This window comes from Apis laboriosa, unplaced genomic scaffold, assembly GCF_014066325.1.
Source record: "Apis laboriosa isolate Shangri-la unplaced genomic scaffold, ASM1406632v1 scaffold11_cov152, whole genome shotgun sequence".
Taxonomy (NCBI): Eukaryota; Metazoa; Arthropoda; class Insecta; order Hymenoptera; family Apidae; genus Apis; species Apis laboriosa.
Window position 1 is genome coordinate 4,936,564 of NW_025221020.1, and position 24,521 is coordinate 4,961,084.

Here is a 24,521-nt window from a genome sequence, read left to right on the forward strand (position 1 = left end):
AAATGTAATATAAAAAAATTTATATATAAAATTATATATATTGCATATTTATATACTATAAACTTATTGGTTTCTTAAGATTTAGGTATCCGAGAAGGTCGACGAAGTTTTTTCTCTCGAGACATTAAGTAAAATCAATCTCGCTGAAGTAGCAACGACAGGTATCGTAATAATAGCTTTTACGTTTCAACACTCTGCATGGTTGCTTCGCCCTTATGTTCTTATCATTAATCCGTGCTATTATAGTACCTGGATTCTTAACGAGACATAACAGCAGCCTATCGCCGTGACCCGTGACGTCATGTCGAGGCCAATCGATCGCTTTGAGATCATCTCGAATCCCTTTTCCAGTTCTAGTGTATTCAAGAGGTATGGGCAATACTTATCAAGCGGCATAACGTGGAACCCCCGACGAGCTGGCTTCTAATCCGGGCATACAGCGAAAATTACATCCTCGGAGACCAAGCGACATTCATGGGAGCTGCGAGAGAGCATTAGTAAGCCTTTTCGACTCTAATTTTTCCTCGTTTCGTCTACTTTTTTACTATTTTTTTTATTTTTTTTTTTTTTTATTAAGATGTTCACTTTCGTCCATTGTGCAGTTTTTGTCATAGCAGGAAACACGATATCATAGAAATGATAGGATTCGTTTATATTTTAATTCCTCGAAACACGAGTACGCATTTCAATCGCAAATCGAATCAAATCGCAATAAACGATCGAGCGATCGACGATATTATCTGTCAAATCATTATGGTTATTTTCAATCGCACATTCGACCAGAGGAATTAGAATTTTGCAATATACACACACACATACACACACATATTGATAAATATTTATAATTTAAATATTCGAAAGAGAGAAGAAGAGAAGCGAAGAAACGAAGAAGAAGGAAAACCGGTGAAGATTGTAAAAAGTGGGAAACGCGAATAACTCGGGAAGTGGATTTCAATGATTTCCCCAGAATTCTGATCCCCAGAAAACAAGTTTCGCGGGAAACACAGGTAAGCATGGTTGGTTGAAATATTTATCTGGCCACGAGAGATGGAATATAAATACAATTTGCATTCTCGCCCTCGAGATAGAGGGCGATAGATGTTTCGGTTAGGGGAACGACCACAGCCGGGTTGAGGAGGCTCGAGAGGGCGTTGAGGAGGAGGCAAAAGGGGTAGCGGAGGATGGGAGTACGAGTCGCGAAGGTCTCATTTCCGGCGGAAACAGAGGTTCCCTCACCCCAGCTTCGAGTCACCCTCCCTTCTTCTCTCTTGTCTCGTCCAGATGGCGGCAGAGTCCAATCGAATTAAATACATTCCCGAGGATCGTCCAATCGACTACCACCGCCGATGGTATTTGCCGATGGTGGTAGTTGTTCCGCTAATACCACTGTCATTTCTTTCGCCAAAGTCTCGTCCTTCCAACTCTTATTTCGGCCGCATCGACAGCCACCGAATAATTTACTTGTTTTTACCGGTTCTTTTTATCACCGCGCTTTACGTAGCGGCGGAGTATATCGAAAATTCATTAAAGCCCCGTGTAATTGGGTCGAGAAAGAGAACCGCCGCTGACCCTTCGCACGGGCTCCTTTACGCTCCGCGCTCACCGGAGATAATTTTATTTCGAACGCTCGATGATTTCACGTATCGATACGTTTTCACCCTCGCAGCGATGATGACCATGCCCGACATCACGACAAGAAATTGGCTATTGCACTTTTTGGCGAACCATTATTTTCCCCGCGGTATTTGCGAGGAAGAAGAGGAAGGGGGGATGCAGTTTCCTCTATATATATATATATATATATAAGCGGTATTTCGAATCGCCGTAGGATCGAAGCGTTTCCGCAAGAGTTGCACGTTGTATTATTTAAAAAAGTTTCCCTGCTGCGAAGACCATCCATTATCTGCGGCTCCGATAAATCCGCCAAGGCGTTCTCTCTCTCCTTGTGTTTGGCGGATATATCAAGGTTTCCTCGTCCTGTCGCTGTCGCATCGCCTTTTCCTCTTTTTCCGTTCTCCCCGTTTCCTTCCTGCCAACGTGGAATCGACAGGATAGGTAAACCCGATAAATTGCGAGATTTTTCCATGACCGATCGAAGGGGCGTTCCACCGTTCTCCGAATTATCGCGAAAATGGTTGAATTCGCGCGAAATGTTGTTTTCGCATACGTTGCGGAATGTTAAATGCAAATTCGCGCACGGTCCTTGATTATTTCGCTTTCAAGGCGTACCCGCTATAAATAATCTCGTCGTTAATAATAATCGATATTCTCGTTGCGTGGCCGATTCAACCCGATAATAACTATTATCGTTAATAGATGACTCGTTATACGACAATTACGATCCCCGCTTATGGGGCGACTTTAAATTCCACGGTAAATTAAATTAGGTAAATGGATTGCGACTGATGGCGCTAGATTGACATACGAATTTCATTCATAGTCGCACGCGCCATTCGTTTCGAATAAATTCCAGTTCCTGGCGATTTTGTTGGAGCACGTTGTACACGGTCATCGATATCCGGCCCCGTAGGAGGGCGAATCTAAGATTTCTCTTTCTCGCCATTGCAGTTGCGCGTTGCAGATTGCATTCGATGCCGGTGGTGGTAGGCAGGCCGGTCGGCGTAGACACGTAGGTAAATCCCCGGTTTAAATCCGGAAAAAAAACAAAACCTACGTTAGAGGATTGCCAACCAAACACCCTCCGTTCTTTCTCCTTTCGCGAAAGAAGATTCATGCGCGTTTTTCTTTCTTTCTTTTTTTTTTTTTTTTTTTTTTCTTTCTTTTTCGGCAAAATTCCTCGGAACGATTATCGATTCGCGACACTTTACACACGTTCGTTCGAGAAAAACGCGAGGGAACGAAATCGTGGAGGAGATGTTGGGACGTTCCAATTTCCTCCTCCAACTGAAAGTTATTTACACAAGGGCGGGCGGGCAATGAGGAAATCTCGGCGCGGAAGATGGACGGACAGTAAGTGGAGCATTAAGTTGGAAATTTCGGAACACGGTGTACACGGCGAACACGCGTACGTGGTATTCTTGGTCGAGACGAGTCCGAGAGCACTCGATAGGCTAAGTAAATCAGAGGCCTTTGGTCAAGAGTGCGCTCCGTTTAGGAGTTGGAAGGGAGGGGAGCGGGAGGGGTTGGAGGAGCGACGAAGGAAGGAAGAGGGACGCAACAGCGGTGGCAGGAGCAACAAAGGGTTGGCTAAGAGCTCTTCACCGACCACTCGCTCGCTTTCTCCAACCACCCAAGCATCACCTACTTCTCGCTGCAGCCGGCGGCCGAGGCTTGCTTTCCCCGTGATGTGATTGCTACCGAAATGTGTTTACCGTAAACCGTATCAAACCGTCGACCGTCCACCATCATCGTTACCGTCTATCTTTTCCGTGTGGTACACCGATAAAAGTAGTACGCACCCCTCTCTATCGATTCGCGTCGGCCATGCCACGTCGCGCCCTCGTCCCCGTCCTCGTCCACGTCGTCGGCCCACCACGGAGCACCACCAGCTTTGAAACTGCGCCCCTTTTACCCTTTGTCTTTGGAGCCAGCTTAGAAGTTACCGTGCAACGTACTACGTAAACGTTGCGGACAAGTCTACCTTTTGCGAGTCTCGTAATGTTGTTATTCTCCAAGGAGAATCGCTCCTTTTCTTCCCTCCCTCCTCCTCTCGGTTAAATGGTTAATTAAAGAGAAACGAGATCGAACGCGTTTTTCGTTTTCTCCTCGTAGTTTCGCTTTTTATTAAAAGTAACAATTTCGTTAAATAATTCAACGAACTATTAAGGGATCAACATTCGTTTCGAACGAATAATCGATGATTCAGTAGGGTGTATGGACGACGCTGTTCGATCTGCATTTGTAGCACGTCTTCCATATCTCGAACAGGCATATGGCCGAGTGGAACCGATAGAATATAGCCAATGGCATAGACACGTGTGTGATAATCGTCCATGCCCATACTCCGAAGAATCGCAGATGATCCGGACGGACACCCGCGCGAGATTTCTCCAGAGTGTTCACCGTCCACAACGCGATGTTGACGACTATTAGGAATGTGATTAATTCCTTGCCGGGTTTGTCGTTTCTCGAACAACGTCTTCCCCATGCGATCTACGAATTTTTGAACGTTGATCGACGAACGTGGTGGTTTGGTTTCATTCAAACGCGATTCATTCCCTTGAACGAAACGATCAATTTCTTACTTTGATGAGCAACGTCTGGCTGGTGCTCTGCATTAAGGCCAACAAATCTGTGATCAACGATAACGCCCAGGTCGGTCCCATTGTCAATATATCACCAACAACCCCGAACAGACAATGCAGATAGACCCCGGCTTGAGCCGCTGCCAACAGCGTGGTGTCCAAGTCCGATGGTTTGATAATCTTCTGCTGCAACGCTTGCAACTTCAACGTGCCCGCGATCGAAGCGATCATACCTATCGATCATCGATCCCTCCTTTCGATTTCAATGGCTCCAAGTAAGAAAGGAAAGAGGAGAGAAAGAGAGGAAGAGAGAGGAAGAAAAAAAATAAAAATTGCCATCGAAATTTACCTAACGTGAGTATAGTGGCGTCGAGCGCGGTGACCTGAACGATCGCAATCTCCATTTTCGTCTCCTTCAGGACGAAGAACATGATCAAGCTCAATATAGTCGCCGCAACGATCAATATCCCGCCGAAGAGACCTCTGGAAGAAAGAAAAAGAAGAAAAGAAAAGAAGGCGTAGAAGAGGAAGCGGATTTTAACAGTGTTAAAAATCTCAACGATATCGCATTAACAAATTAACGGGGAAAGGGAAATCCTATCGATTTAATTAAATTTCTTCCAAGCTGACCTGTGAGAGCTGCTGCAATCTATGCTAAGATGATACGAAGATCTGGCCGGGGTCTCGCTCTTTGCATCGATCCTCTCGTCCGCCCTCTTCCACATCTCGAACAGTATCACCGCGCAAATTAAACTGAATTCAATTGTGCACGGGAAAAGGAACGGGCTCGCGTCCCTCAGAAGCGATTTCAGTATCCCGTCATCGTCGTCGTGCGTGTCGCCTAGCTGATCGATCTCGTGCTGCGTTTCCTCGACCAACGCCTTGCCAAACAAACGGAATGCCTGAGGACGCGTGAAAAATTCACGGCGACGCGCGCGTATCGATACTCGTGCGTGGAACAAACGGGGAAACGAAACGCACGAAACGAAATACGTTATCGTACGTATGCCTCCTCGTCCCTCCTCGTTTCCCGAAACGACCAACGATTTTGATCGAGGATGAAAACGGAGAGGAGAGAGAGAGAGAGGGAGAGAGTCGAGAACGTTTCTATGAATAAACAGCGCGTTTGGCCTCCGCCAATAAGTGGTGTTACGCGGTGTTAATCGATACCGATCGCTCGTTTCCAGATAAAAGTCATCGAAATGTTGGATCAAAGTGATATCGTTGTCCACGTTCTTTCCCTTTTATTCGATCGGGTTATCGTTCGTTATATTGTTTTCCTACGTATCGATATTCGATAGTGACGATGACGACGATGATGATGATGACGACAAATTGACTCGGATGACTCAAATACCGGTACCGGTAATTCGTTTTTGATTCGCTTTTCGAGCGTTGCGTCGGTGGATAAAATGTATCAAGTTGTTCAAACAATCTCCCCCCGATTTCCGCGATGAAAAATGTTTCTTGTTTTGTTTATTTTTATTTTTATCTTTTTATTCTATTTTATTTTTTTTTTTTCCCCCTCCATTTCATTCCGCTTACCTGTAACCACTCGCAGAGATTCGTCGCGATCATGTGCATCAGACCTAACTTGGCAAGTGCGGTGTGCTTGGCCAAGCTGAGACTTTTACTGTTGAGAAATATAAAATGCATCTGGGCCGTGACCAGCAGCAGCCTGGCACCCGGTGTAATCGCCCTGAACGGGCCGGAAGCTATTTCCGCCCCAATTTGCAATCCCGTAAATACCAACGAGCCAGCGCCAAATCCCACAGCGCCGAGTCTCAGACAAAAGCTCCCGTACTGTTGCGTCTGGTGGGAAACAAAGATTTCATTGTACGTGTGCACGGCCGGTTGAATGCGATCCGCTAATTAGAAAATGGCGAGCCCGAGGATTTTCACGCTGGTTTACGCTGCGAAACATTTGTTTTTCTCCCTTTTTTTTTTTTTTTTTTTTTTCCTTTTTTTCTACAAATTATTCAATGGCCGGGCGTTAACGCGAGCGCGAGAGTCACGAGGGTAATTGGCCTCGTGACAGTCAACAATCGCGCAGGTCGGGACACCTGAAAAGGGATCGCGATCCCTGATCGCCGCCTTCCTTCGTGACACTTTGTCAAAGACAAACATTGGTGGTCGCAAGGGGGTAACGACGTCGTGAAACGTGATTCCAAGTTAATTTTCGAAGCGATTAAATATTTTCGAAGAGCAAACTTTACCTGACTAGGATTTACGCGATCCCCCTTCTCGTCGTATTTCAACGCCTGCTCCTTCCCCCCTCCGCTCCTCCGCTTCACATTCCAAACAGCTTTGTCTCTTAATACGATTACGTACATCGAGATCACGAATGCCACGCTGACCACGTACAGATACAAATAGAAACCCTAACAAACAGGCGTCATTCCATCGTCATCTACGTATTCATCTGCAGAGAGAAAGATCTATCCTTTTTTTCTTTTTTTCTATCCGTCACCTGATTCAACGAAGCTGGAACTCTCTCCGTCACGCTGGCCGTTATGGGCACGGCTAACCCTATCACGATCAACAATTTCGCGTAAAGGGTGCTCGTGATGGACACCATTTCCGCGTGGCAATTCCTCCTCTCCGTTGACTTTGATTTCTCTTCCATCATCCGTTGCTTCGCTGCAACGTCGAACAAGGCAAAATCTCTGCTCAAAATCGGTGTCGAATCGTTTTTTGAAAAGTGCTCACCTTTCATTGGATCCAGAGTGTTGACGCTCACGCAACCAGCGCCAACAGGTGCCAGTGGGAGAAAATTGGGTCGTTGCTTTTGCGCCTCGTGCTCGTTCTTCTCCCCCGATTGATTCCGATTGTTCAACAACAATTGCGTTTTGCACCCCGTTCCCGTTTGACCCGGTAAAAACTCTTGGTCTTGAGGGATGCACGAGGGTAGCGACATGTTGCTGCCTATACCTGAAATCAACGCGCTGTCGGAGGAGAACAGGATGAATAGGGGAGAATGTTTCGTATTCGACATCGGGATTCGGGATTCGGGATTCGTACAGAGGTTGCGTTTCGCGCGGTGATTAAAACGTAACAGCGATTCAGGTGGGCGTTCGCAGAAAGGATCGGCAAGGTATTTAACCGTGTCCAACCGCTCGATTTCGCGTCGATACACCCGAACGAAATAAATTCAAACGAGTCGGTGGACCGTCACGTCGAAAATATTTCGTTCGAAAACAGGATTCAATGATCGTAAAATTATTACGCTTTTTTGCCCTCCCGCGTTTCACCGTTGACCACCGTCGTTTCTACCGTTGCCCCTGTAATATTTTACCCGTTATTGATGCATTAACCGGAACGATTAAATCGGTCGCCGTGTTCCACGTGCGAGACGCGTCCAATACGTGCAATTATTTGGGGAAAATTAGGAAGGGGTGGGGGGGGAGAGAGATAGAAAAAAAAAGATTTCGGTTGAATTACCCGAGAAGACCTCTTCGATGGTTCATAACGGCTGTGAAGGACATGCTTTGTCTCCGTGAATGCGACATCCTTCCTCGAGGCGACAACAGGCACTCTTTCCCATCAGCCTCTGACGATAGGGTTATCGATGGCGGCGCATCGCGATTTTTCAACTCGCAACTTTTTTCCCCACCAGATATCGTTATTTGAAAATATACTTTCGATCACGACGCGCTGTATATAACGCGCGGGGATATACATTGTTACCAGTTACTCACGTCGTTGTCGTTATATTGGATTGACTATTATTCATAGTCTATCGTCGTTGTCCTCGGGATCGATGGATAGCACTAGCGGCTGAAAGAAATAATGGTGAATATAAAACGAGAAAAGGGAGGAGATTAAAAATAGAGAGAAAGAGAGAGAGAGAGAGAGACGCGATCGAGCGTTGCTCCTTTCTTTTTATTATATCTTATTATTATATTTTTATTATTATAAAATGCTATTACGTATATATATATATATATATATATATATATATATGTATGTATGTATATATATGTAAAAGTCACGTAACACACGACGTACGGTTAAAAACTTCTTCTCCACCCCCTTTTCCCTTTGCGCAAACGTTGCGTAACAATCGTTTCGGTTTATTCACCGGCAATGCGTCAAACTTTCCAGCTTCTTCCAGATGCTGGATAAGCTCGCGACGCCGTATTTGCTCGGCTGTTCTCGGCGCGAGAAACTTGGAAATTTATTCCCGGGGAAAATTCGCCCGCGTTTTGAATTTTTAGCAGGCCGGCCAACTTTCTTTTTCCTCCTCCCTCGCCCCCGTCGCGTTTAAACGGCCGCGACAAAAGCGATTGCTCGCTCGTGACGCGTCACGAGGAACACACCCACGACAAATTCTCCCAATTTCTACCAAATTATTAAATTCTTCTCTCTTTTCGCTCTTCTTTTCCGCTCGTTCGAATCGCGGATCGATTCGACGACCGATTCTACCCCGAACTAATCTCTCCTCGAAGGAACTCCAGAGGGGAAACTTTCCTCCTTGTTTTCGTTTCTCGTTTAGAAACGAAGCGAAACTCGTCGACGTCGACGACGAGAAGGAGGAGGAGGAGGAGGAGGAGGCGAGAGACAGAGGTAAAAGTTGCACTTTATTGAAGGCGATTTCCGACTTGACGATCGCAACGCCGACGCTGCCGTTGTCGCGTTGTCCCACCAACCGGACCAACTTTAACCAACTTTCGCGTTTGAATCGCGTTAAACGAATCCCGGTGAACCGTGTCACGCTATCCGCGGGTTCACGTGCCAACTATTCCCACGAATCGCACAAAAGCCACTCGGAAAGCGCCTTCGCGGATCCCTCGACTCGATCGTCGTGGCGAAATTTCTGACGGCCGAGTGTCTTTCGAACAAGTCACTCGATCTTTCAAGAGTGTAGAACTCGCGTGCAACGTTTCAACGAACGGACGAGAAGCTCGAATTTTCGAAAGCGGTGCGAAAATTTTGCGAAACTCGACGCAGCGACCGTTTTTCCGCGAACAATTCCCATTTCGGAATATGCAATGTGGTGCATAATACAAGAGCACGCGTTATTACCTTTCACAAGTTGACAAATTAACCGATACTGTTCCCGAGCGTTGGAAAACGAGTGGATTCTATTAGAGCCGACTCGAATCGAATTAGGAAAATAAAACGAAATTTCGTGGAAAAATTTGGCGGAAAATGTGTCGCGAAAGGCACGATTCGACGGATGAATCGTTAGAAAACGTATACGCCACCGATCGAACCACCGTTCATCACCGATCCAACTAACCCCCGACACTCGTCAAACACGTCGCCACACGTCGCGAAGAGGCACGGATCTGCTCGCGATTCGCGCGATTCGCGGTCTGGTCGCCTCGACGGCAGATCGACGAACAATATCAACGATGTCGTTTACGAAATTAGCGAGAAACCGCGAGAAACGCGTGGTACACGTCGATATATACTATAACCGAAGGAAAACATTCGCCTCGTCGTCGAAGCATCGGAATCGCGGGTGATTAACGACGCGCGATCGATATTCTGAAATGGATTCGATTTATTTTATTTTTCGAGTCGCGATATTTGCATATTTATATTTGCATATCGCTCGATTATCTGAGAATTCAATTTCTAGGAATAATCGGAGCAAGAAATCACGGGGAACCCGTGATAAATTCTCATCGAAATAGACCCCCTCCTCCTCTCTCTCTCTCTCTCTCTCTCCAAGGCTGAGCAAGAAACGATTATCGCTAGATGATCGAGAGAACGAGTGTATCAGATGGAATTTGCGTTAATCGGAAAACACGTAATCCGTAATAGAGGCGATACGTCCAACTCGCCTATACGTTCTCATAAGTGAGATCCCCCTCCCCCCGGCCTCGAAATTCTGCATAATTTTACGAGACTTCTGTTCCCGTGGTTCCGGGAACGGGGTGGAGGGTGGAGTTTATAGGGCGATTTTCTCGGGCGTAATCCGGTACAAACGAGCCGGTTAAGTGGAGTATAAACTGTTAATGAAGCCCGGTATCATCGTCCACGCGGAACGCCTCCGATCCGTTGTTTGCCGAAACAGTTGGAAAATTTAGACCGTGCCCGCTAAAAGACACTAATTGTAGGCGCAGCCGATAATAGTTAGTACCTGAACCCTAATCACCGGTGTTCGACGATGCTATCGACACGACAAATCCCGATTTGCATCGGCTCCACGTTGTCCTTGCGAGTTTCTGCGCTTAATAACGGGCCGACATAACAAACGTTTTTTTTCTTTCAATATTAGTCTTAATTAGATCGATAAGGAATGAGAAGGAATCGAAGATTTTTCTTTTTTTTTCTCTCTCTCTCTAGATTGTTAACGACGATCTTGGACGAATAAAGCGCGTGTGAAATGCTTTTTCGAGGCTTTCATCGAGGATGAAATCGAGCGCGAGGGGATAAAAGAGAGAGAGAGAGAGAGAGAGGGAGGGAGAAAAGGATCAGGAAGAGGTCGCGAAGCGAGCGAACACGAGCGCGAATCCGTACTCCCAATAGAGTTCAGATTGACGAGAATAATTCGGCTAGATCCGTCGGTTTGACAGCGGTGTGGCAATGAATAGTAATGGGTGGATTAGACGCGATGTTCTGGTCCTGGCTCGTGATCACATTTTACCGCGAGCCTCGTCTTCGTTCGAGTTGGAAAAAGGTGCGGGTTCGGTCGAAGTTCGGCGCGCATCAGGTTAAGGATAGAAAATGTAAAAATCGGCGTCGTCGGATGAATTCGTTCGCGCAAATTTTCGCGAGCAATTTTTATCGAAGAAGATCGATCGTTGATAGGGGATACCTGTTCTTACGTGCTGCTCTATCAGCAACTGTACAGAAATTCGATCAAGTTCGAGACTCCATAACCGAGAACTAATCTGCACGAAATAAGACATTTTATAAAAAAATTGAATTACATTATTAATTTTGCGCTTGCGTACGCATTCGTTTTCTAACGAACCAACCTATTGTTCCGACGTATTATTATTCATCCTTGAATAAATCCGAATTTTCTGTAAATTCTGATTCTTGATAAAAAAAAAAAAAAGAAGAGAGAAAATTCGGTTGATCGTGATACGATTAATCCTAACCGTGTAAACAGGCGTGTAACGAGGACGCTACAAAGGATTATAACGACGGTAATGGAATCGAGTATCGGGATGGAAGCTCAGGTGAAGCTCGATTCTCTACGAGGTCGATAATGACGGGAACGATTCTACCAGGACCTAGGAGCAATCAATCGAAATCGCGCTTGTTGCTGCCTATCCAACCTGCGACCTCTCGATTCTCTCCTGTCTGTCTCCCCTGGCCCCTTTCTCTCTTTCCCACCCCTTTTCCTTTTCCACCGCATCTCCACCTCTTTCTCTTCCTCTCGCTCCCCCCTCCCTGTCATCCGCCCCATCCTCTCCCCCTCTCTCTTTCGCCCTGGCGGAGCTGTTCAGGTCCCTCGGCTCGCTCTTGAACCGGGCCATTCAACGAGGCCGCCCTTTCGCCAGATTCCTCTTCCCGGGGGCGGAACCAGGGAGAACCGGAAGTGCCCGGATATGAGTTTCCGGCGCGGACAATTTGCAGCGCAAAATTGAATGATCGACTCCGATAACCGTCGTCGTTGCTGCTCGTGCCTACCTATGCTGCCCTGCCACGCCGTTTCGAATTCCAAAGCGGCGGCGGCAACGGCGGCGTTGTCGCCAGCGTTGTCGGCGACAACGATCGGCTGCCTACCGCCATTACCGTCGATTCGTTATCGTGATTACCGGGGCTTGGAACGAACCCCGCCGAGGCCTGGAAACGATTCAATCCTGGCCACCCTGCCCGCCCCCCCCCCCCATTTTTCGCCTCGCCAAACCTTTCCAAACCTTTCCAATCTACGTCTCTTCGCCTTAATCGCGAATCGCCAATTTCTCATCCCTATTTTCTCTCGATTAACTCCTCGAACGAACGTCGCAGACGCCAAACGTCGTATTTTGCCAAACATTCTCAATACGCGTTTAATTTTCTTTTGGACGGTTAATTTTCGACGGTTAATCCTTCCCTTCCGGAGAACTTGCGTTGCAAGCGATACTCGTGAAAAATACGATAATAAATTTTCGCGAAATGGCAAGAGAAGATGGCGAGAGAGAGAGAGAAAGAGAGAGAGAGAGCACCGTCGAATAGGATGAACTCGATTTGGTACGGCGACGGAAACGCTGACGCGCGGCTGTTTCGTACGAAATAAATACGCGTCGTCCCCCGCGGCCGGCCCGGGAGGAAGGGAAATAGGCGCGGGATTGATTCGAACTGGCACAAAACGGTCGGTTGGCTGCCGACCGAGTCGGTGGTGGCCATTTTTGAACGGCGAACCTTTCGCTATAAGCTCGACCGCAAATGGCTATTTACCTCTTCTGGCCCGCTCGTTAACGTTCACGCGTCCTCCCTGTCCCGCTCATCGTCGGTCCTATCCAGTTACTCGCCCCTCTCCACTTTGTCCCCGTCCACCGTCCCCTCACGCCTCGCGCGGTCTCACCCCTATCTCTTGGTGGCGCGCGCGGTGGCTGTGAAGCGACCGCCAGTTTCGCCCGACAATGTCTATTGGAAGATTTATTCCAATATTTTCAATTAAAGTTAGACAAAGCCGGCTGTTCGAGATAACGCCTGCGTGTTTCGCCGCTCTAGTTGCGGACGAGTAAAAATAATGTGTGGTACGCGCGAATGATCGCGGACCGGTTTTCATCCACGGCCACCGCGATCCACCGAACGGGAGGAACGTTCTATGGGATGGGATGGGATGGTACGCCCGTTCGCTCGATTTAGCAAGAATATCTTGCGGATTTTGCGGCGTGTCGTGCGGGACGCGCGCGTGCGATCGATAGCCGCTGTCTTCGAAATCGATGGTGACAACTATTGTTCGATGAAACGATCGCCCTCTTCCGCGATCCACGATTATCCACGCAATTATTCCACGCGGACGAAGAAAGAATTTATCGTTACGCAATATCGTAATTAACAACGGGGAGCAGTCGATAATTGATTGCGTAATGTCGTAATTCGAGTATTTATTTTCGTACGATAGGTAGGGTAGAGATTCCAAAAATTACGGAGGAAAGAGGAGCGAAAAGCGTATACACCTTCTTTCTCATCCCTTGGAATCTTTCTATCCCCCGATCCGCGTTCTTATGCAAATTCACGAAGGAGAATAGGCGGTGCATGCGATCCCGTATTGTGCATGGCGAATGATAATTAGATGGGTGGCGGAATACCCGCAAACGTCACGTGGCTGTCACGAGAGCTGTCATTGCCTCCTGTTGCCAATGTACACGTGCGTGCGTGTGCACGAGAAAACGAGACGACGCGACGCGACGGGTGGAAAGGAGGGAGAAAGAGCGCGAGCGAGAAACAGAAAGAGAGGAGGAGAGGTAGGTATCGGACGGCGCGGTGATTCGCTCGGACAGTTCGATCACTGACTCGTGTACTTGCGACAAGTCCGGAACACGTAGCCCCGGGCGGTTGAAGGCGATGAAAATGGAATTTGAGTGGCATCCGGGGGGATCCCTGTCCTGTATTTACGATTCGATATCAACTTTTGTTCCCGGCCGCCCATCCCAGTGCCGCCCCGTTTCCTGTTTTGCGCCACTGCGCCCACTGCGCTTTACGGAATTTCGCCACCGAATTATACGTTTATGGAATTAGAAATCTATCAACTGGCGGGGGGAGGGGGTGTTCGGGCTCTATAACCGAATAAATGCGATTTTCATCGTCGACCGATTAATTAAACGTACGGGTGATCGAAAACGAGAACGAGAAGGAAACCAATCTTTCTCGTCGAATTCTTACTTGTGATTCTTCGTTTCGAAACATGGCCGGTCCAATAGTTCGGAGATTCGGTGGATCAGAAGTTATGAGTTGTTTATACAACTCGTGTCACTCGAATTGCAGAAATGCGCGAGAAGACGAAAATCGATCCCGCCTTTGATTGAATGCAATTCGAAAGATAGGATGACCCTCTGATAACGAAGGAAATGCGATACGACGCAGGAGCGATCGAAGAACCGGGCCGACCAACGTCATGGGGGCGGACGTTACGGGGGATGAGGATGTTAAAAAAAAAAAAAGAAGAAGAAGAAAAGGAGAAAGTGGAAGATATAAATAATAGTAATATAAAGTGGAAGAACAGAAATGGTCCGGCGAAGTAATAGGGTCGCAATGGCGAGTCCAGGTATTGTGTCAAGGAGATCGAGGCTTCGATAGAAAGGGACGAAACGGCGTTGCACATTGACGTCGAACAATCGAAACTCGCAACTCGAAACACGCGTGGCGCGTGCTTCTTCGTTGTGAATACTCTCCCGTGATTGAATTAATCGTTTGCTCCGCTTTTTTTTTTTTTTTTTTTTTCATTACGAGGTCAGTTATTTACAAGGTCGTTCGCGCGTACGAACAATTTTTCAACGCTTTCCAAGTGTCGTTCGCACGCCTCTATTTGACAAGCGCGTCGCCATCGAAATGATTTTCCCCCCCATTGAAAGCGAGCGGGCTCGATTTCACGCGAGCAACCGGTCGACGCTCGCGCTACAAACTTTTGATAACGCACGAATTGTCAGGGTGTCAGAGTCGAAATGAAAATGAAAAAAAAAAAAAAGGGAAAAAGGGAAAAAGGGGGAAAAATGAGAAAAAAAAGGAAGATAAAATATATGCGAAAAATTGGGAGGGGGTCGTCAAAAAAAACGAGCCTATAGAGAGGTTTAAAAAAGCTCGTATTCGAAGAAAAATTTCGATAAAATTTTTTGGCGTTTTCCTGTAAATAACGCGTCTCGTGACGCAGAAACGGGGGGGGGGAAGGGAGGAGAAAATGTACCACAACGTGGCGCAAACCTCGCGCAAACCGCTCGCAACTCGGCTGACAGATACTCGTGATGTGACGTTTAAAATGATTCTCACGCGCGCGATACGAATTCTCGCGCCTCTTCGACCACCACCACCACCACCACCGACCATCACTACCACCACCACCGATTCTCCATCTCCCTATTCACACGAGGGGAGCGGATTCATAGGGGAGACGGAGGGAAAGAGAGCGGCACGGATCGTATCGAGCGGTGGACGCTCGGAATTCGCGCGGAATTCACCTGGAGTGCACGGGACATGACGCACACGTGTCACCTGGGGATCGCGCGCCCGTGTGCACGTTACCACGACACGCGTGGTGCCATTCGCAGCTGGCGGCAGAGAATCATCGCGGGATCGAGCTCGTTATTATGCCGTCCGATTTCCAATATGTTGGCCGAGCGAGGAGCGCCAACGTACACCGTTTTAAGCCTCTCGTTTCGACCTTCGACCGGCCAAATGACCGGCCGAGTCGCCGAGAGAAGAGTGCTCGTTCGATCTGTCGCGTTAATGGCCAATACGCGACACATTTCCGATTGCTTCGACCCCGTTCGACCTCGTGCCTCCGTTCGAATCTGCACGTTACGCCTCCTATATACCGTCGCGTGTAACGTAGTGCCGGTCATTTCGCTGCGTGTACGTGTGTAAATATAACTATGGTATAGGGAATTGTCCGCGTCAAACAAGCCGGGGATAACGTCGTTAAACGGATATTAACTCGAGGTGGAAACGATTCGCGATTCGTTTTTACCTCGATCGAATCACGTTTGAACGTTGAAGGGGAAAGGAGGGTATCCTCCTCGAAGAAAATAATTTGTAAGGATTTTTGTTGGAGATTGGCGCGTTGCGGAGAAGCGGTGGAAAGGAGGTTAGGTGGGAAGGAGGGCGAGGAAGAGGGTAACGGTGCACGAAGGTAACGGTAAGATCGAAGTTTAAGTGGTTCTCGACTCGAGAGCGAGAAAGAGATTGCCACATGCTCCGACAACGTGACCCTGGTAAACTGGTAATACTGATACAAGTGTAATACCTAATAGCAGCCCGAAGCGGTGTCGGGGCCAACTCCTTCTAAGTGAATTAACTCCAAGTTAATCTCGAGTTAAGTAAACCCCTAAGTAGACCTCGAGTGTCTTCCGTTCTTCCTTTCCTGCGAGGGCCGCCTGCGATGTCTAGCCTCGCCTACGCCTTCCATTCCGCGAGCGGTGTGTAATGGGAGAACGGTATGATCGTTAACGATTAGAATCTTTCGAGCCCACCTCCCTCGCTCTCCTGCTTGCACCAGTCACGCTAACTAACTCCTCCAGAGATCTCTCTGTTTTACTTCCCTCCTCTCCCCCCCTAAACTTCTGCTAAACGAACGCGAACCAACGTGAAAATAAATCCCCGACTAATACGAGCCAACCACGTATCTCTCTAAATTCGATTCCTTCTTCGATTCCAGATCTTCCACCTTGTTATTAATATCATCTTGCTTACTCTTTTCATTCGTTCGTTAATATTAACCATTAACCGTCACGAGAACCAACCTTATACTCTCCTATACTCTGCAATCTTTTTTTTCTTTCTTTCCTTTTTTTTTCTTTTTTTTTTCATCGAGTGTAGAGACGCGTATTAATCATCGCGAGACGACCACGCTCCACACTCGCGTCACTTTCCCCACCCCCCTGCTTCGAGATTTTTCCTTTTTCGCGTCTGACAGCGTGGAGCGTGGCGAAACCACGTTACCGTTATTTTTTGCACGATTTTTCATCGCTCGTTCCTCTTTCGTACCACCACCTCTGTCCGTGCTCCGCGTCCACGTCCGGTATACGTGGCGGTGGCGAGATTTCCCAGCGTCCCACCTCTCGTGGCCAAGCGATATTTATACAACAGATGGAAAAACATTGGTTGATCCACATGGTTGACGCACCGTCGATTTGGTTGCAGATCGTGCAGGTTTCGTTGACAACGAACCAAGTCGTAAAGAACGGCTCGCCTGTCACGAAACCCAGACGTTTGCATCCATGCCTCCTCTTCTCCCTCTCTCTCTCTCTCTTTCTCTCCCTCCTTCCCTCCCTCTCTCTCTCCTTTCCACCCCTTCGAAGGGTTGAACATCCTGAGAAACAGTCGAATCCCTCCTCGACTCGTTCGATTAGCCGAAATGGCGGTACGCGTCGCGTAATTGTTATCAAGTTCATTTACATCGCATTAATGCCCTCCTCCCCCCGACGAAATTGCTGCGCTCGCTCTGTAAAGGACCGATCGTTAAATACAGCTGGTGTTTAATCGGCTTGCACGGTATTATGCCGGCCGTGTGCAACAAAATTATAATCCGTCGGCCCCGCTGAATATTCCAGCGACTATTAATCGTCTATCCGAATATGGTTAATAAGCACATCGATGCGCCACTACCGATCTATCGATCGGCGTATAGTGTCCAAGTTCGAAGGCGTGGTGAGGCGCGGTCGTATTACGGATGCTCGTCGGAGATGGTCGAGTGCCGGTCTCCGGTGGAAAGAAATCGTTAGTCGGTTGTTATCGATATCGATGTATGGATCACGTAACTCGACCGATTGAAATCCTTTTTAATTTACGTTTCTTTCTCGTTTCTTATATATATATGGTAATGATGATTGAAAATTTAAAAAGGATATAGAAGAGATCGAGTCTCAATATTTAGGAGAATCGTCCATGAAAAAAAAGGGAAAAATTGAGTCAAATTTCTAAATTTCTAAAATAAGTTAAATCAGACGAAACGTAAGTTTAAATGGCCGCGATATAATTCACATGTGAAAATATGTAACGAGGGGTGAATATGAACAACGACACGGAGGAATAAAAAGAATAGGCTAATATAGAAAGAGATCTCATCATTTTCGAGAATCGTCCATGACAAAAAAGAAAGAAATTTATACTCTGTAATGAAAACTAGGAGTCAAATTTCTAAGTATCTAAAACGAACGTTAAATCATGAATTAAATGAAACGTAAGGGCGAATATGAACAACGACACGGAGGAATGGAAGATATAGGCTAATATAGAAAAAGATCTCATCATTTTCGAGAATCGTCCATGACGAAAAAGAAAGAAATTTATACTCTGTAATAAAAACTAGGAGTCAAATTTCTAAGTATTTAAAACGAGCGTTAAATCGTGAATTAGACGTAAGTTTAAGTGGTCGCGATATAATTCACGCGTGAAAGTATACGTGTACGAGGGGCGAATATGAACAACGACACGGAGGAATGGGATAGGGATACAGAAAGAGGCACGGCGTGTCAGGGTGAAGAGCGACAGGAACGTAATGAAATTACGATGTTACTTGGCTGAAAGACACTATTCAGAGAAAGGTACGAAGACAGTGAAAGCGTAAAGTCGGTGTTTGCGTCGCAAGCTGTTAGGCCGCGCGAGAACTCGTGTGGATCGTGGAGAGCGTGGAGACGCGAATATGTGCGTGTATCATACGTTGACGCAGAATCCCGTGTACACGCGAGATACGATCTCTTGTATACGTGCGGCGGTGCACGCATACAACCAGTTTTTCCGTGTGTCGGTAGGCGTAGATGTGCATGCGCCGAGATGCATCTGTGCTCTTTCGCCGTAGAAAAGCTGGTGCTCGGCAAAGCAGCGGGAAAGAGCTTTGTGAAAAGCGCAATTGACGGGCCTTCCTATTAGTAGACGAGGAAATATCGGGAGGGGAGAAAAAAAAAGTGAGACGAGAGGTGGGAAGGAGAGGCCAACCGCGTGGATGGCAGATCGGTTGGGAGCCTAGACTTTTATGGAATGAACGAGGAGGAGGAGGAGGAGGAGGAGGACGAAAGACGGGGATCGAACACGGAAGGTGGAATAAAATTAAAAAGAAAAAAGATAACGAACGGAAGAGGAAGGAGGAAAACGAAGGGAAGGAGAATGGGAGCAAAAGCAAACGAGCCACTATTTTATTTTCTTTCCCCCCCCCCCTCTTCCACCCCCTCTCCTTCTTTTCTCTCGTCGTTTCCCCATTTTTACATTAAGCGGCTAAATTTCCGTGTGTGCACCCGGCCACGTTGAATATTCGCCCGAAAAGCTGTCCGATCGGTTCGCATCCTTTGATGTGTCCCCGCTTTTTTGTTGCACAACGCTGAAAACACGAATCGATTTTGCGCTGATTCGCGTCGAGGTGTAGAGCCACCACCACCACCACCACCACCACTACCACCATCCCTACCTTCCCTCCCTGCTCCATTTTCATTCCTCCTCTTCTTCCATCCGTCCTTCCGTTCCCAGATTTTCCGAGGATCGAGAGCCGCGGAGGGGAGGGCGCGGCACTCGCGTCACTTACAATCGTCAACCGGCAAGGTTTTCGAGCATAAAAGCACCACGGATTTCCTTGTGCATTGTAAAATGCCTTTTAACCTTTAAACGGCGCTCATACGGATACCATATATCGATCGGGCCGCCACGGGGAAACTCCATTAATAAATCGTGTTTACGAAAGAGGAAAAAAAAAAAAAAGAAAAAAGAGGAGAGGCGAACAACAAGGATGCTTTGACGCCGGTTGTGTTAATCATCGCCGCGCTCCTTTTCCCTCTTCCTTTTCTCGCCACCTCTTTCGTTCCTCTCCTCGATACCGCGATACGGGAAAACCGAATACAGGAGAATCGATCTTTCCGCCCTTCTCCGTACCGGATATGAAGTAACGACGCGCGCGAGATTCGAAACGACTGACCCGATTCGCGTCACACACGCTCACCCTCCCATCAGCCGCGCTGCCTACGCCGTGTTTCTCATTCCACGCATACGCGTCCATTGTTTGCCGAGTGGTAGAGGCGGAGGTGGTTGTGCAGGATCGAAGCGGAAATCGCTACGCTGTCCAAAGTTCGACCTTTGCCACCGTCGCGTTTGTCCCGGAGGCATCGTGCCGCGGAACAACGCGACGACATCCTATAATTATGTTAAGTACACGATCCGAACACGGCAACTGTATATAATATACGGGAACTAAACTAGCACGGCCGGTAATCGTGCACTCGGTTTGCTCAGATTCCCGCCTCTTGTAGACAACGAGGGATGGGTGTGCATATTACGAGCCAGCCTATAACCTAACGCTGTTACGAAGCAACGCGGCCGACCTTCCCTGTGGTGATCAGACAGTAACTAACCGCATCTCGGTGGCGACCGTGCGCTCCTACACACACACACACACACACACATACGCGCGCGAGTATGTGTGTGTGTGTGTGTGTTGGAGTACTTATCGCCGGTGGAGTGGAAAATGTAAAGCGTATCGGGAAAACGAAGGTAAATTTTGTGTCGGGCAAGTGTCACTGTGTTGATTGCGAAAATGTCTCGTTTCGATTTCCAGTGGAATTAAGTAGGAACGTATACCTGTGCGCGATCGCGTAAAACGCGCTTGATTACGAACGGGTGCAGAATAAATATTCAATCAGTTTCTGGCCCGGTGGTCATCCGCGCCTTTTCCACCCACGAGGAAACAATCAAATCCGCCAATGAAGTTTTAATCTTTTCGTCGGAACGCGTCTCCTCTCCTTCTCCCCCTCCCACCCCCTCGAATCGGGTGAGAAACAAGGGGAGAAGAGAAGAATCGGAGAAACGGGGAGAAACGTTTTGGAACGATCGTAGAGCGCAATAATAATAATAATAATAATAATAATAACAACAACAACGCGCGTTTCTCGGCCCGCAATTGGCATCGGTCCGCAAATTGACGCTTGGCCGACGATAATAGCCGTTCTTTGACGTCGTCATTGGCTCGCTTTCACCTCGATCATTACCAATTGGGAACGGTTGACGAACAAAATAAACTCGACTAACCCGTATAAGTTAGGTTGGCGGGCAACCGGAACGTAATATCTCGGGAAAGGCAATTAACCTGGGATACAAGGAATCGTTGTTTGCCCGAGCGCGACGTTTGCTCGAGCGTTAGAATTACGCGTTGGCGGGCAAATTATCATCGACACTCGAAACATCCCGGGTGGAAATATCAGCTGCGGTTCGACCGATCGCCTCGATCGGACGGGGGGCAGGGGAAGCGTTAGATCGGGGCAGAAGCGGTGATGGGTGACGTATCCTGTATTCCGCAGTGACGGCAGACAAGCACGTATATCAAATAATTAGATTTCGGCCTGAAACGTCAATAACCATGTCAAACCATTACCCGTACGAGACCCTGTCGGCCGGTTCGTTACAGGATGGGCCGGCCGATGGTCGGTCGGTCGGTCGGTCGGTCGGTCGGCGGGGAGACCGGTGCTGTCTGCTGTCTGCTCTCTCTCTCTCTGCCCGTCCGTCGTCTAGCTCTGGACGGCTGCTCGCGAATTTAACCGTGTTAGCAAACAACTCATTTAACAAAATTAGAGCCCGGAGCGCCGCTTAAAATCGGAGAAATAAAATTACGTTTCAAAGCAAAGGGGTGGCCGAGTGGAAAGTAACCGGGAGGCCGTCCGAGCATTCCGCGCCTTCTTTTCTCTTCGTCTGGCTCCCCTCCCCTCCATCCCCAGATCGAATTCTGCCTGTCAGCCGATTTCTCGGCCTGGTCGATTGCCAGAGGGAGGAAGAGGGAGGGGACGTGTCGCGGATATTTCCCTCGAAATGAATTTTATCGAGAATCCGTTTTCAGTTCGGGGGTCCTCGAAATCGTATCACGGAGCTGAGAGTATCATGTGCCAACTCTCGCCTGAGACGAGTTTTCTCTCTCGACTCGAATCGAATCGGTCAACGGAGATAGAAACAGGGATTAAGAAGATCCTCCTCTTCCTCCTTCTCCTCCTCCTCCTTCTCCTTCTCCTCCTTCTCCTCTCTCGGTCAGATATTTCATAAATCTCCTCCCTTCGAGGAGGAGAAATCTTTGCCTTAAACTTAATCAGTGCTGCGATAACTAACTTCGCTTCAGACGAGTTCGGTATAAATAAGATTTGAATATAAACGAAGAAAGTTTTTTTCTTTTTTTTTTTTTTTTTTTCTTTTTTACACTCTCGTTATAAGATCCTTCGCCCTTCGTGATACTACAAATTTGTATTAATAAGATATCGATAACATCCTAATACGAATATCTTACGTACGCGTTATCGCGCTCAAAAATTTTTGTCTAAATCTGAGATCTGAAAAAAAAATTGCGAAAACCATTCGTCCAATCATCGTGTTCAACCCGGACGAACGAACGACGAACATCAAATCGTTACGCAACGCTGGAAAAGAAAAATTTTTCGCGTCTTCTCGATAATTGGAATACGTGGTATGCATTAGCGACGTCACATAATAACGTTTGGCAAATAATAAGGGAAGAGTGAGGCGAGGCGAGGCGATAGCGTTTGTTTAAAGCGCGAAGGAAACGTCGCCGATGTCAAACGTCGGAGCCCGCGGGCGTAACAATGGGCGACGTTGCGCCTTCCGTTCGAGATACGATTCGTCGTAGTCGTCTCTCGTCGGTGCGCGGCTCGCTCGTCGTGGCCAGGCAATCGCGCGTGCAATTGTGTAAGGGGGCTCACATTGTGCCTCACCGCCCGCACACAGAGAGGCGCGCGAAACCCGCGCGTACGGCTATCGCAACCTCGCCATCTGACAGCCTTCCCTCCATTCTCCCTCCTCTCTTCCCCCCTTCCACCGTCCCTCCCTCCTAACCGTCATTGTTTCGACGTAACCGCGTACCGAAACTTGCGTGCAGTTGCATCGCGAGGAGAGGGAAACTTTTGGAAACAATGCGACGATCCTTAGAACGATGCGACCGATCCCCCCGTTAAATTGGAAACTTGGATGTAACAGCAAATGTAACCGATAGAGTCGGCGATAGAGTGGGCGTTTCTTTTTGTCCATTTCGAAGGCCGCGATTTTGTAACGTTGTGTGTGGAGAAATAATTTGTGCCTTGTCAAGGGAGTAAGCGAGAGAGTGGAAAGAATAAGATTGGCGAGTGGTCGGGAAAAATATCTCTGCAATAAACGTGGCAAATTGAGAACCATCGTCGTTTCATCGGGAGGGGGGGGGGAAGTTTGTTCGCCCGACGAAAAGAAGTCGCGAAGTCTCTTTTTCTTCCCTCTTCTTTTTTTTTTTTTTCCTTCCTTTTTTTATTAGAAGGAGAGCTTAAATCCCGTTAGCGGTGGCGAAGATGAAAAGTTTGGATAGGCGTTCGATCGATTCGCCACGCTCGGCGAAAAAGTGGCGAGCTTTTGCGATCGTCGATATTTTTATCCTATTCTATTCACGTCGCTCCATTTTCAAATCGTTTCTTCTTGCGAGAACAGAAGAGTGGTTGATAGAAGTAGGATGGAAAGAAGTAGGTGTTCGAGGATAAACTATACGATACGATGGGGATTATTGGTTATTGTTCACGATGGATATCAGATTAATTTTCCAAACTTGTTTCAAAAGTTGTTAATTTCGCTAATGCTCGAGACAGGCTGTTGACGTGGATCGTGGTGTGAATTCGACAAGTGTTTACGACGTAGATTAGTTACAAGATTATTTTAACATAATGCGAAAATACATCGTGTGGTAATTAACGCGGTATGCGATATATACCGAGGCGTAGTGCTATTAAAAGAATTCACAAGGTGAACATCTTAAAATATTTAAATATTTGTATGGATCTCGAGTTCCAAAGAATAAACGCGTTTTAGTTTAAGTCTGTTCGATCGAGCGCCACGCTACCGTACCGTATTATATACCACGTTCGTATATACGTTCCTTTTTTTTTTTATTTGTAAATATAACGAATTAATGCGCCGTAATGAAATGCGAAAAATTCCACGCACAACGATCACGTGGTAGAATGGAAAAGACACGGTAACGAAAAGAGCAATCCAGCGAAATATTAAAGCGGAGCGTGGAAAGGAAATATTAAAACAAAGCGGTTAAAACGTTGGACAAACAGACGAATGACAAAACATGTTTTCCTATTCGCGAAGAATTTTATTTGCCCGGGAACCCGCTGCCCGTTATTAACCGAGTTCGCCGGTGGAAACGTTTTAATAAGTTTGCCGCGGGTAACGCGGCTGATTTTTGCAATTGGAGAAATTGCACGGTCGCAAAGGAAGAGGCGAAGCAACGATGACTTGGACGAGTGGACGAAAACGGCGACGAGTCGAGACCCCCCCCCGTTTAAAAAAAAATTACAATTGTGAAAGTTGTCGATTCCCGATGCGGCGAATTTTTTGTTCCCCAAATTTTGTTTCCAGATTCCCGGACCGCTAAACGTTTCTTCTTTTTTTCTTAATTCCAAGTAATCCTCACGCTTTATCTTCGTTACGTTGACGAAAAATCGTTCTTCATCGATCGATCGTCACGTAACGAAAGAAATGAGAATATATAAAAAAAAAAAGAAAAAAAGAAAAAGAAAGAAAGGAGAACGTGCACAAATACGGTGTGTAACGACGCGTTAATCTTTCGCTTAGAACGATCGACCAACAGTTTCTACTTTCTCGAGTTTTATCCCGGCATCCATCTTCTCACACTCTCTCCTTCGGTTTCTCGCCTCCTCTTCTCCTTCCTCTCCTTCTTCCTCTTCTTTTTTTTTTTTTTTCCAA

General features: G+C 47.3%; 1 protein-coding gene across 5 annotated transcripts; it reads right to left on the reverse strand.

The window, feature by feature from the left end:
* Window positions 1–3: 3 nt before the first annotated feature.
* LOC122718173 (proton channel OtopLc-like) lies at window positions 4–9,540 on the reverse strand. Of its 5 annotated transcripts, none has more exons than XM_043942984.1 (11): window positions 9,231–9,540; window positions 7,904–7,982; window positions 7,647–7,805; window positions 6,915–7,150; window positions 6,676–6,845; window positions 6,422–6,586; window positions 5,751–6,017; window positions 4,836–5,086; window positions 4,555–4,688; window positions 4,206–4,438; window positions 4–4,113 (listed from the first exon to the last, which is right to left on the reverse strand). In XM_043942984.1, the coding sequence occupies exons 2-11, from the start codon at window positions 7,936–7,938 to the stop codon at window positions 3,823–3,825; spliced, it is 1,941 nt and encodes a 646-aa protein (XP_043798919.1). In that variant the 5' UTR covers window positions 7,939–7,982; window positions 9,231–9,540; the 3' UTR covers window positions 4–3,822. The 5 variants fall into 5 exon arrangements, with proteins under 5 accessions (XP_043798919.1, XP_043798938.1, XP_043798927.1 ...); XM_043943003.1 differs by having other exon boundaries at window positions 8,287–9,540; XM_043942992.1 differs by having other exon boundaries at window positions 8,214–9,540.
* Between the last annotated feature and the right edge of the window lie 14,981 nt (window positions 9,541–24,521).

Excerpts from the sequence above, each read along its gene's own strand:
- LOC122718173 (XM_043942984.1), bottom strand. The coding sequence starts at position 7,938 with ATGAATAATAGTCAATCCAATATAACGACAACGAC. Across the intron at positions 6,587-6,675 it reads TTCCAGCTTCGTTGAATCAG|GGTTTCTATTTGTATCTGTA; the intron begins GTGACGGATAGA and ends CCTGTTTGTTAG. Across the intron at positions 6,018-6,421 it reads ATCGCGTAAATCCTAGTCAG|ACGCAACAGTACGGGAGCTT; the intron begins GTAAAGTTTGCT and ends GTTTCCCACCAG.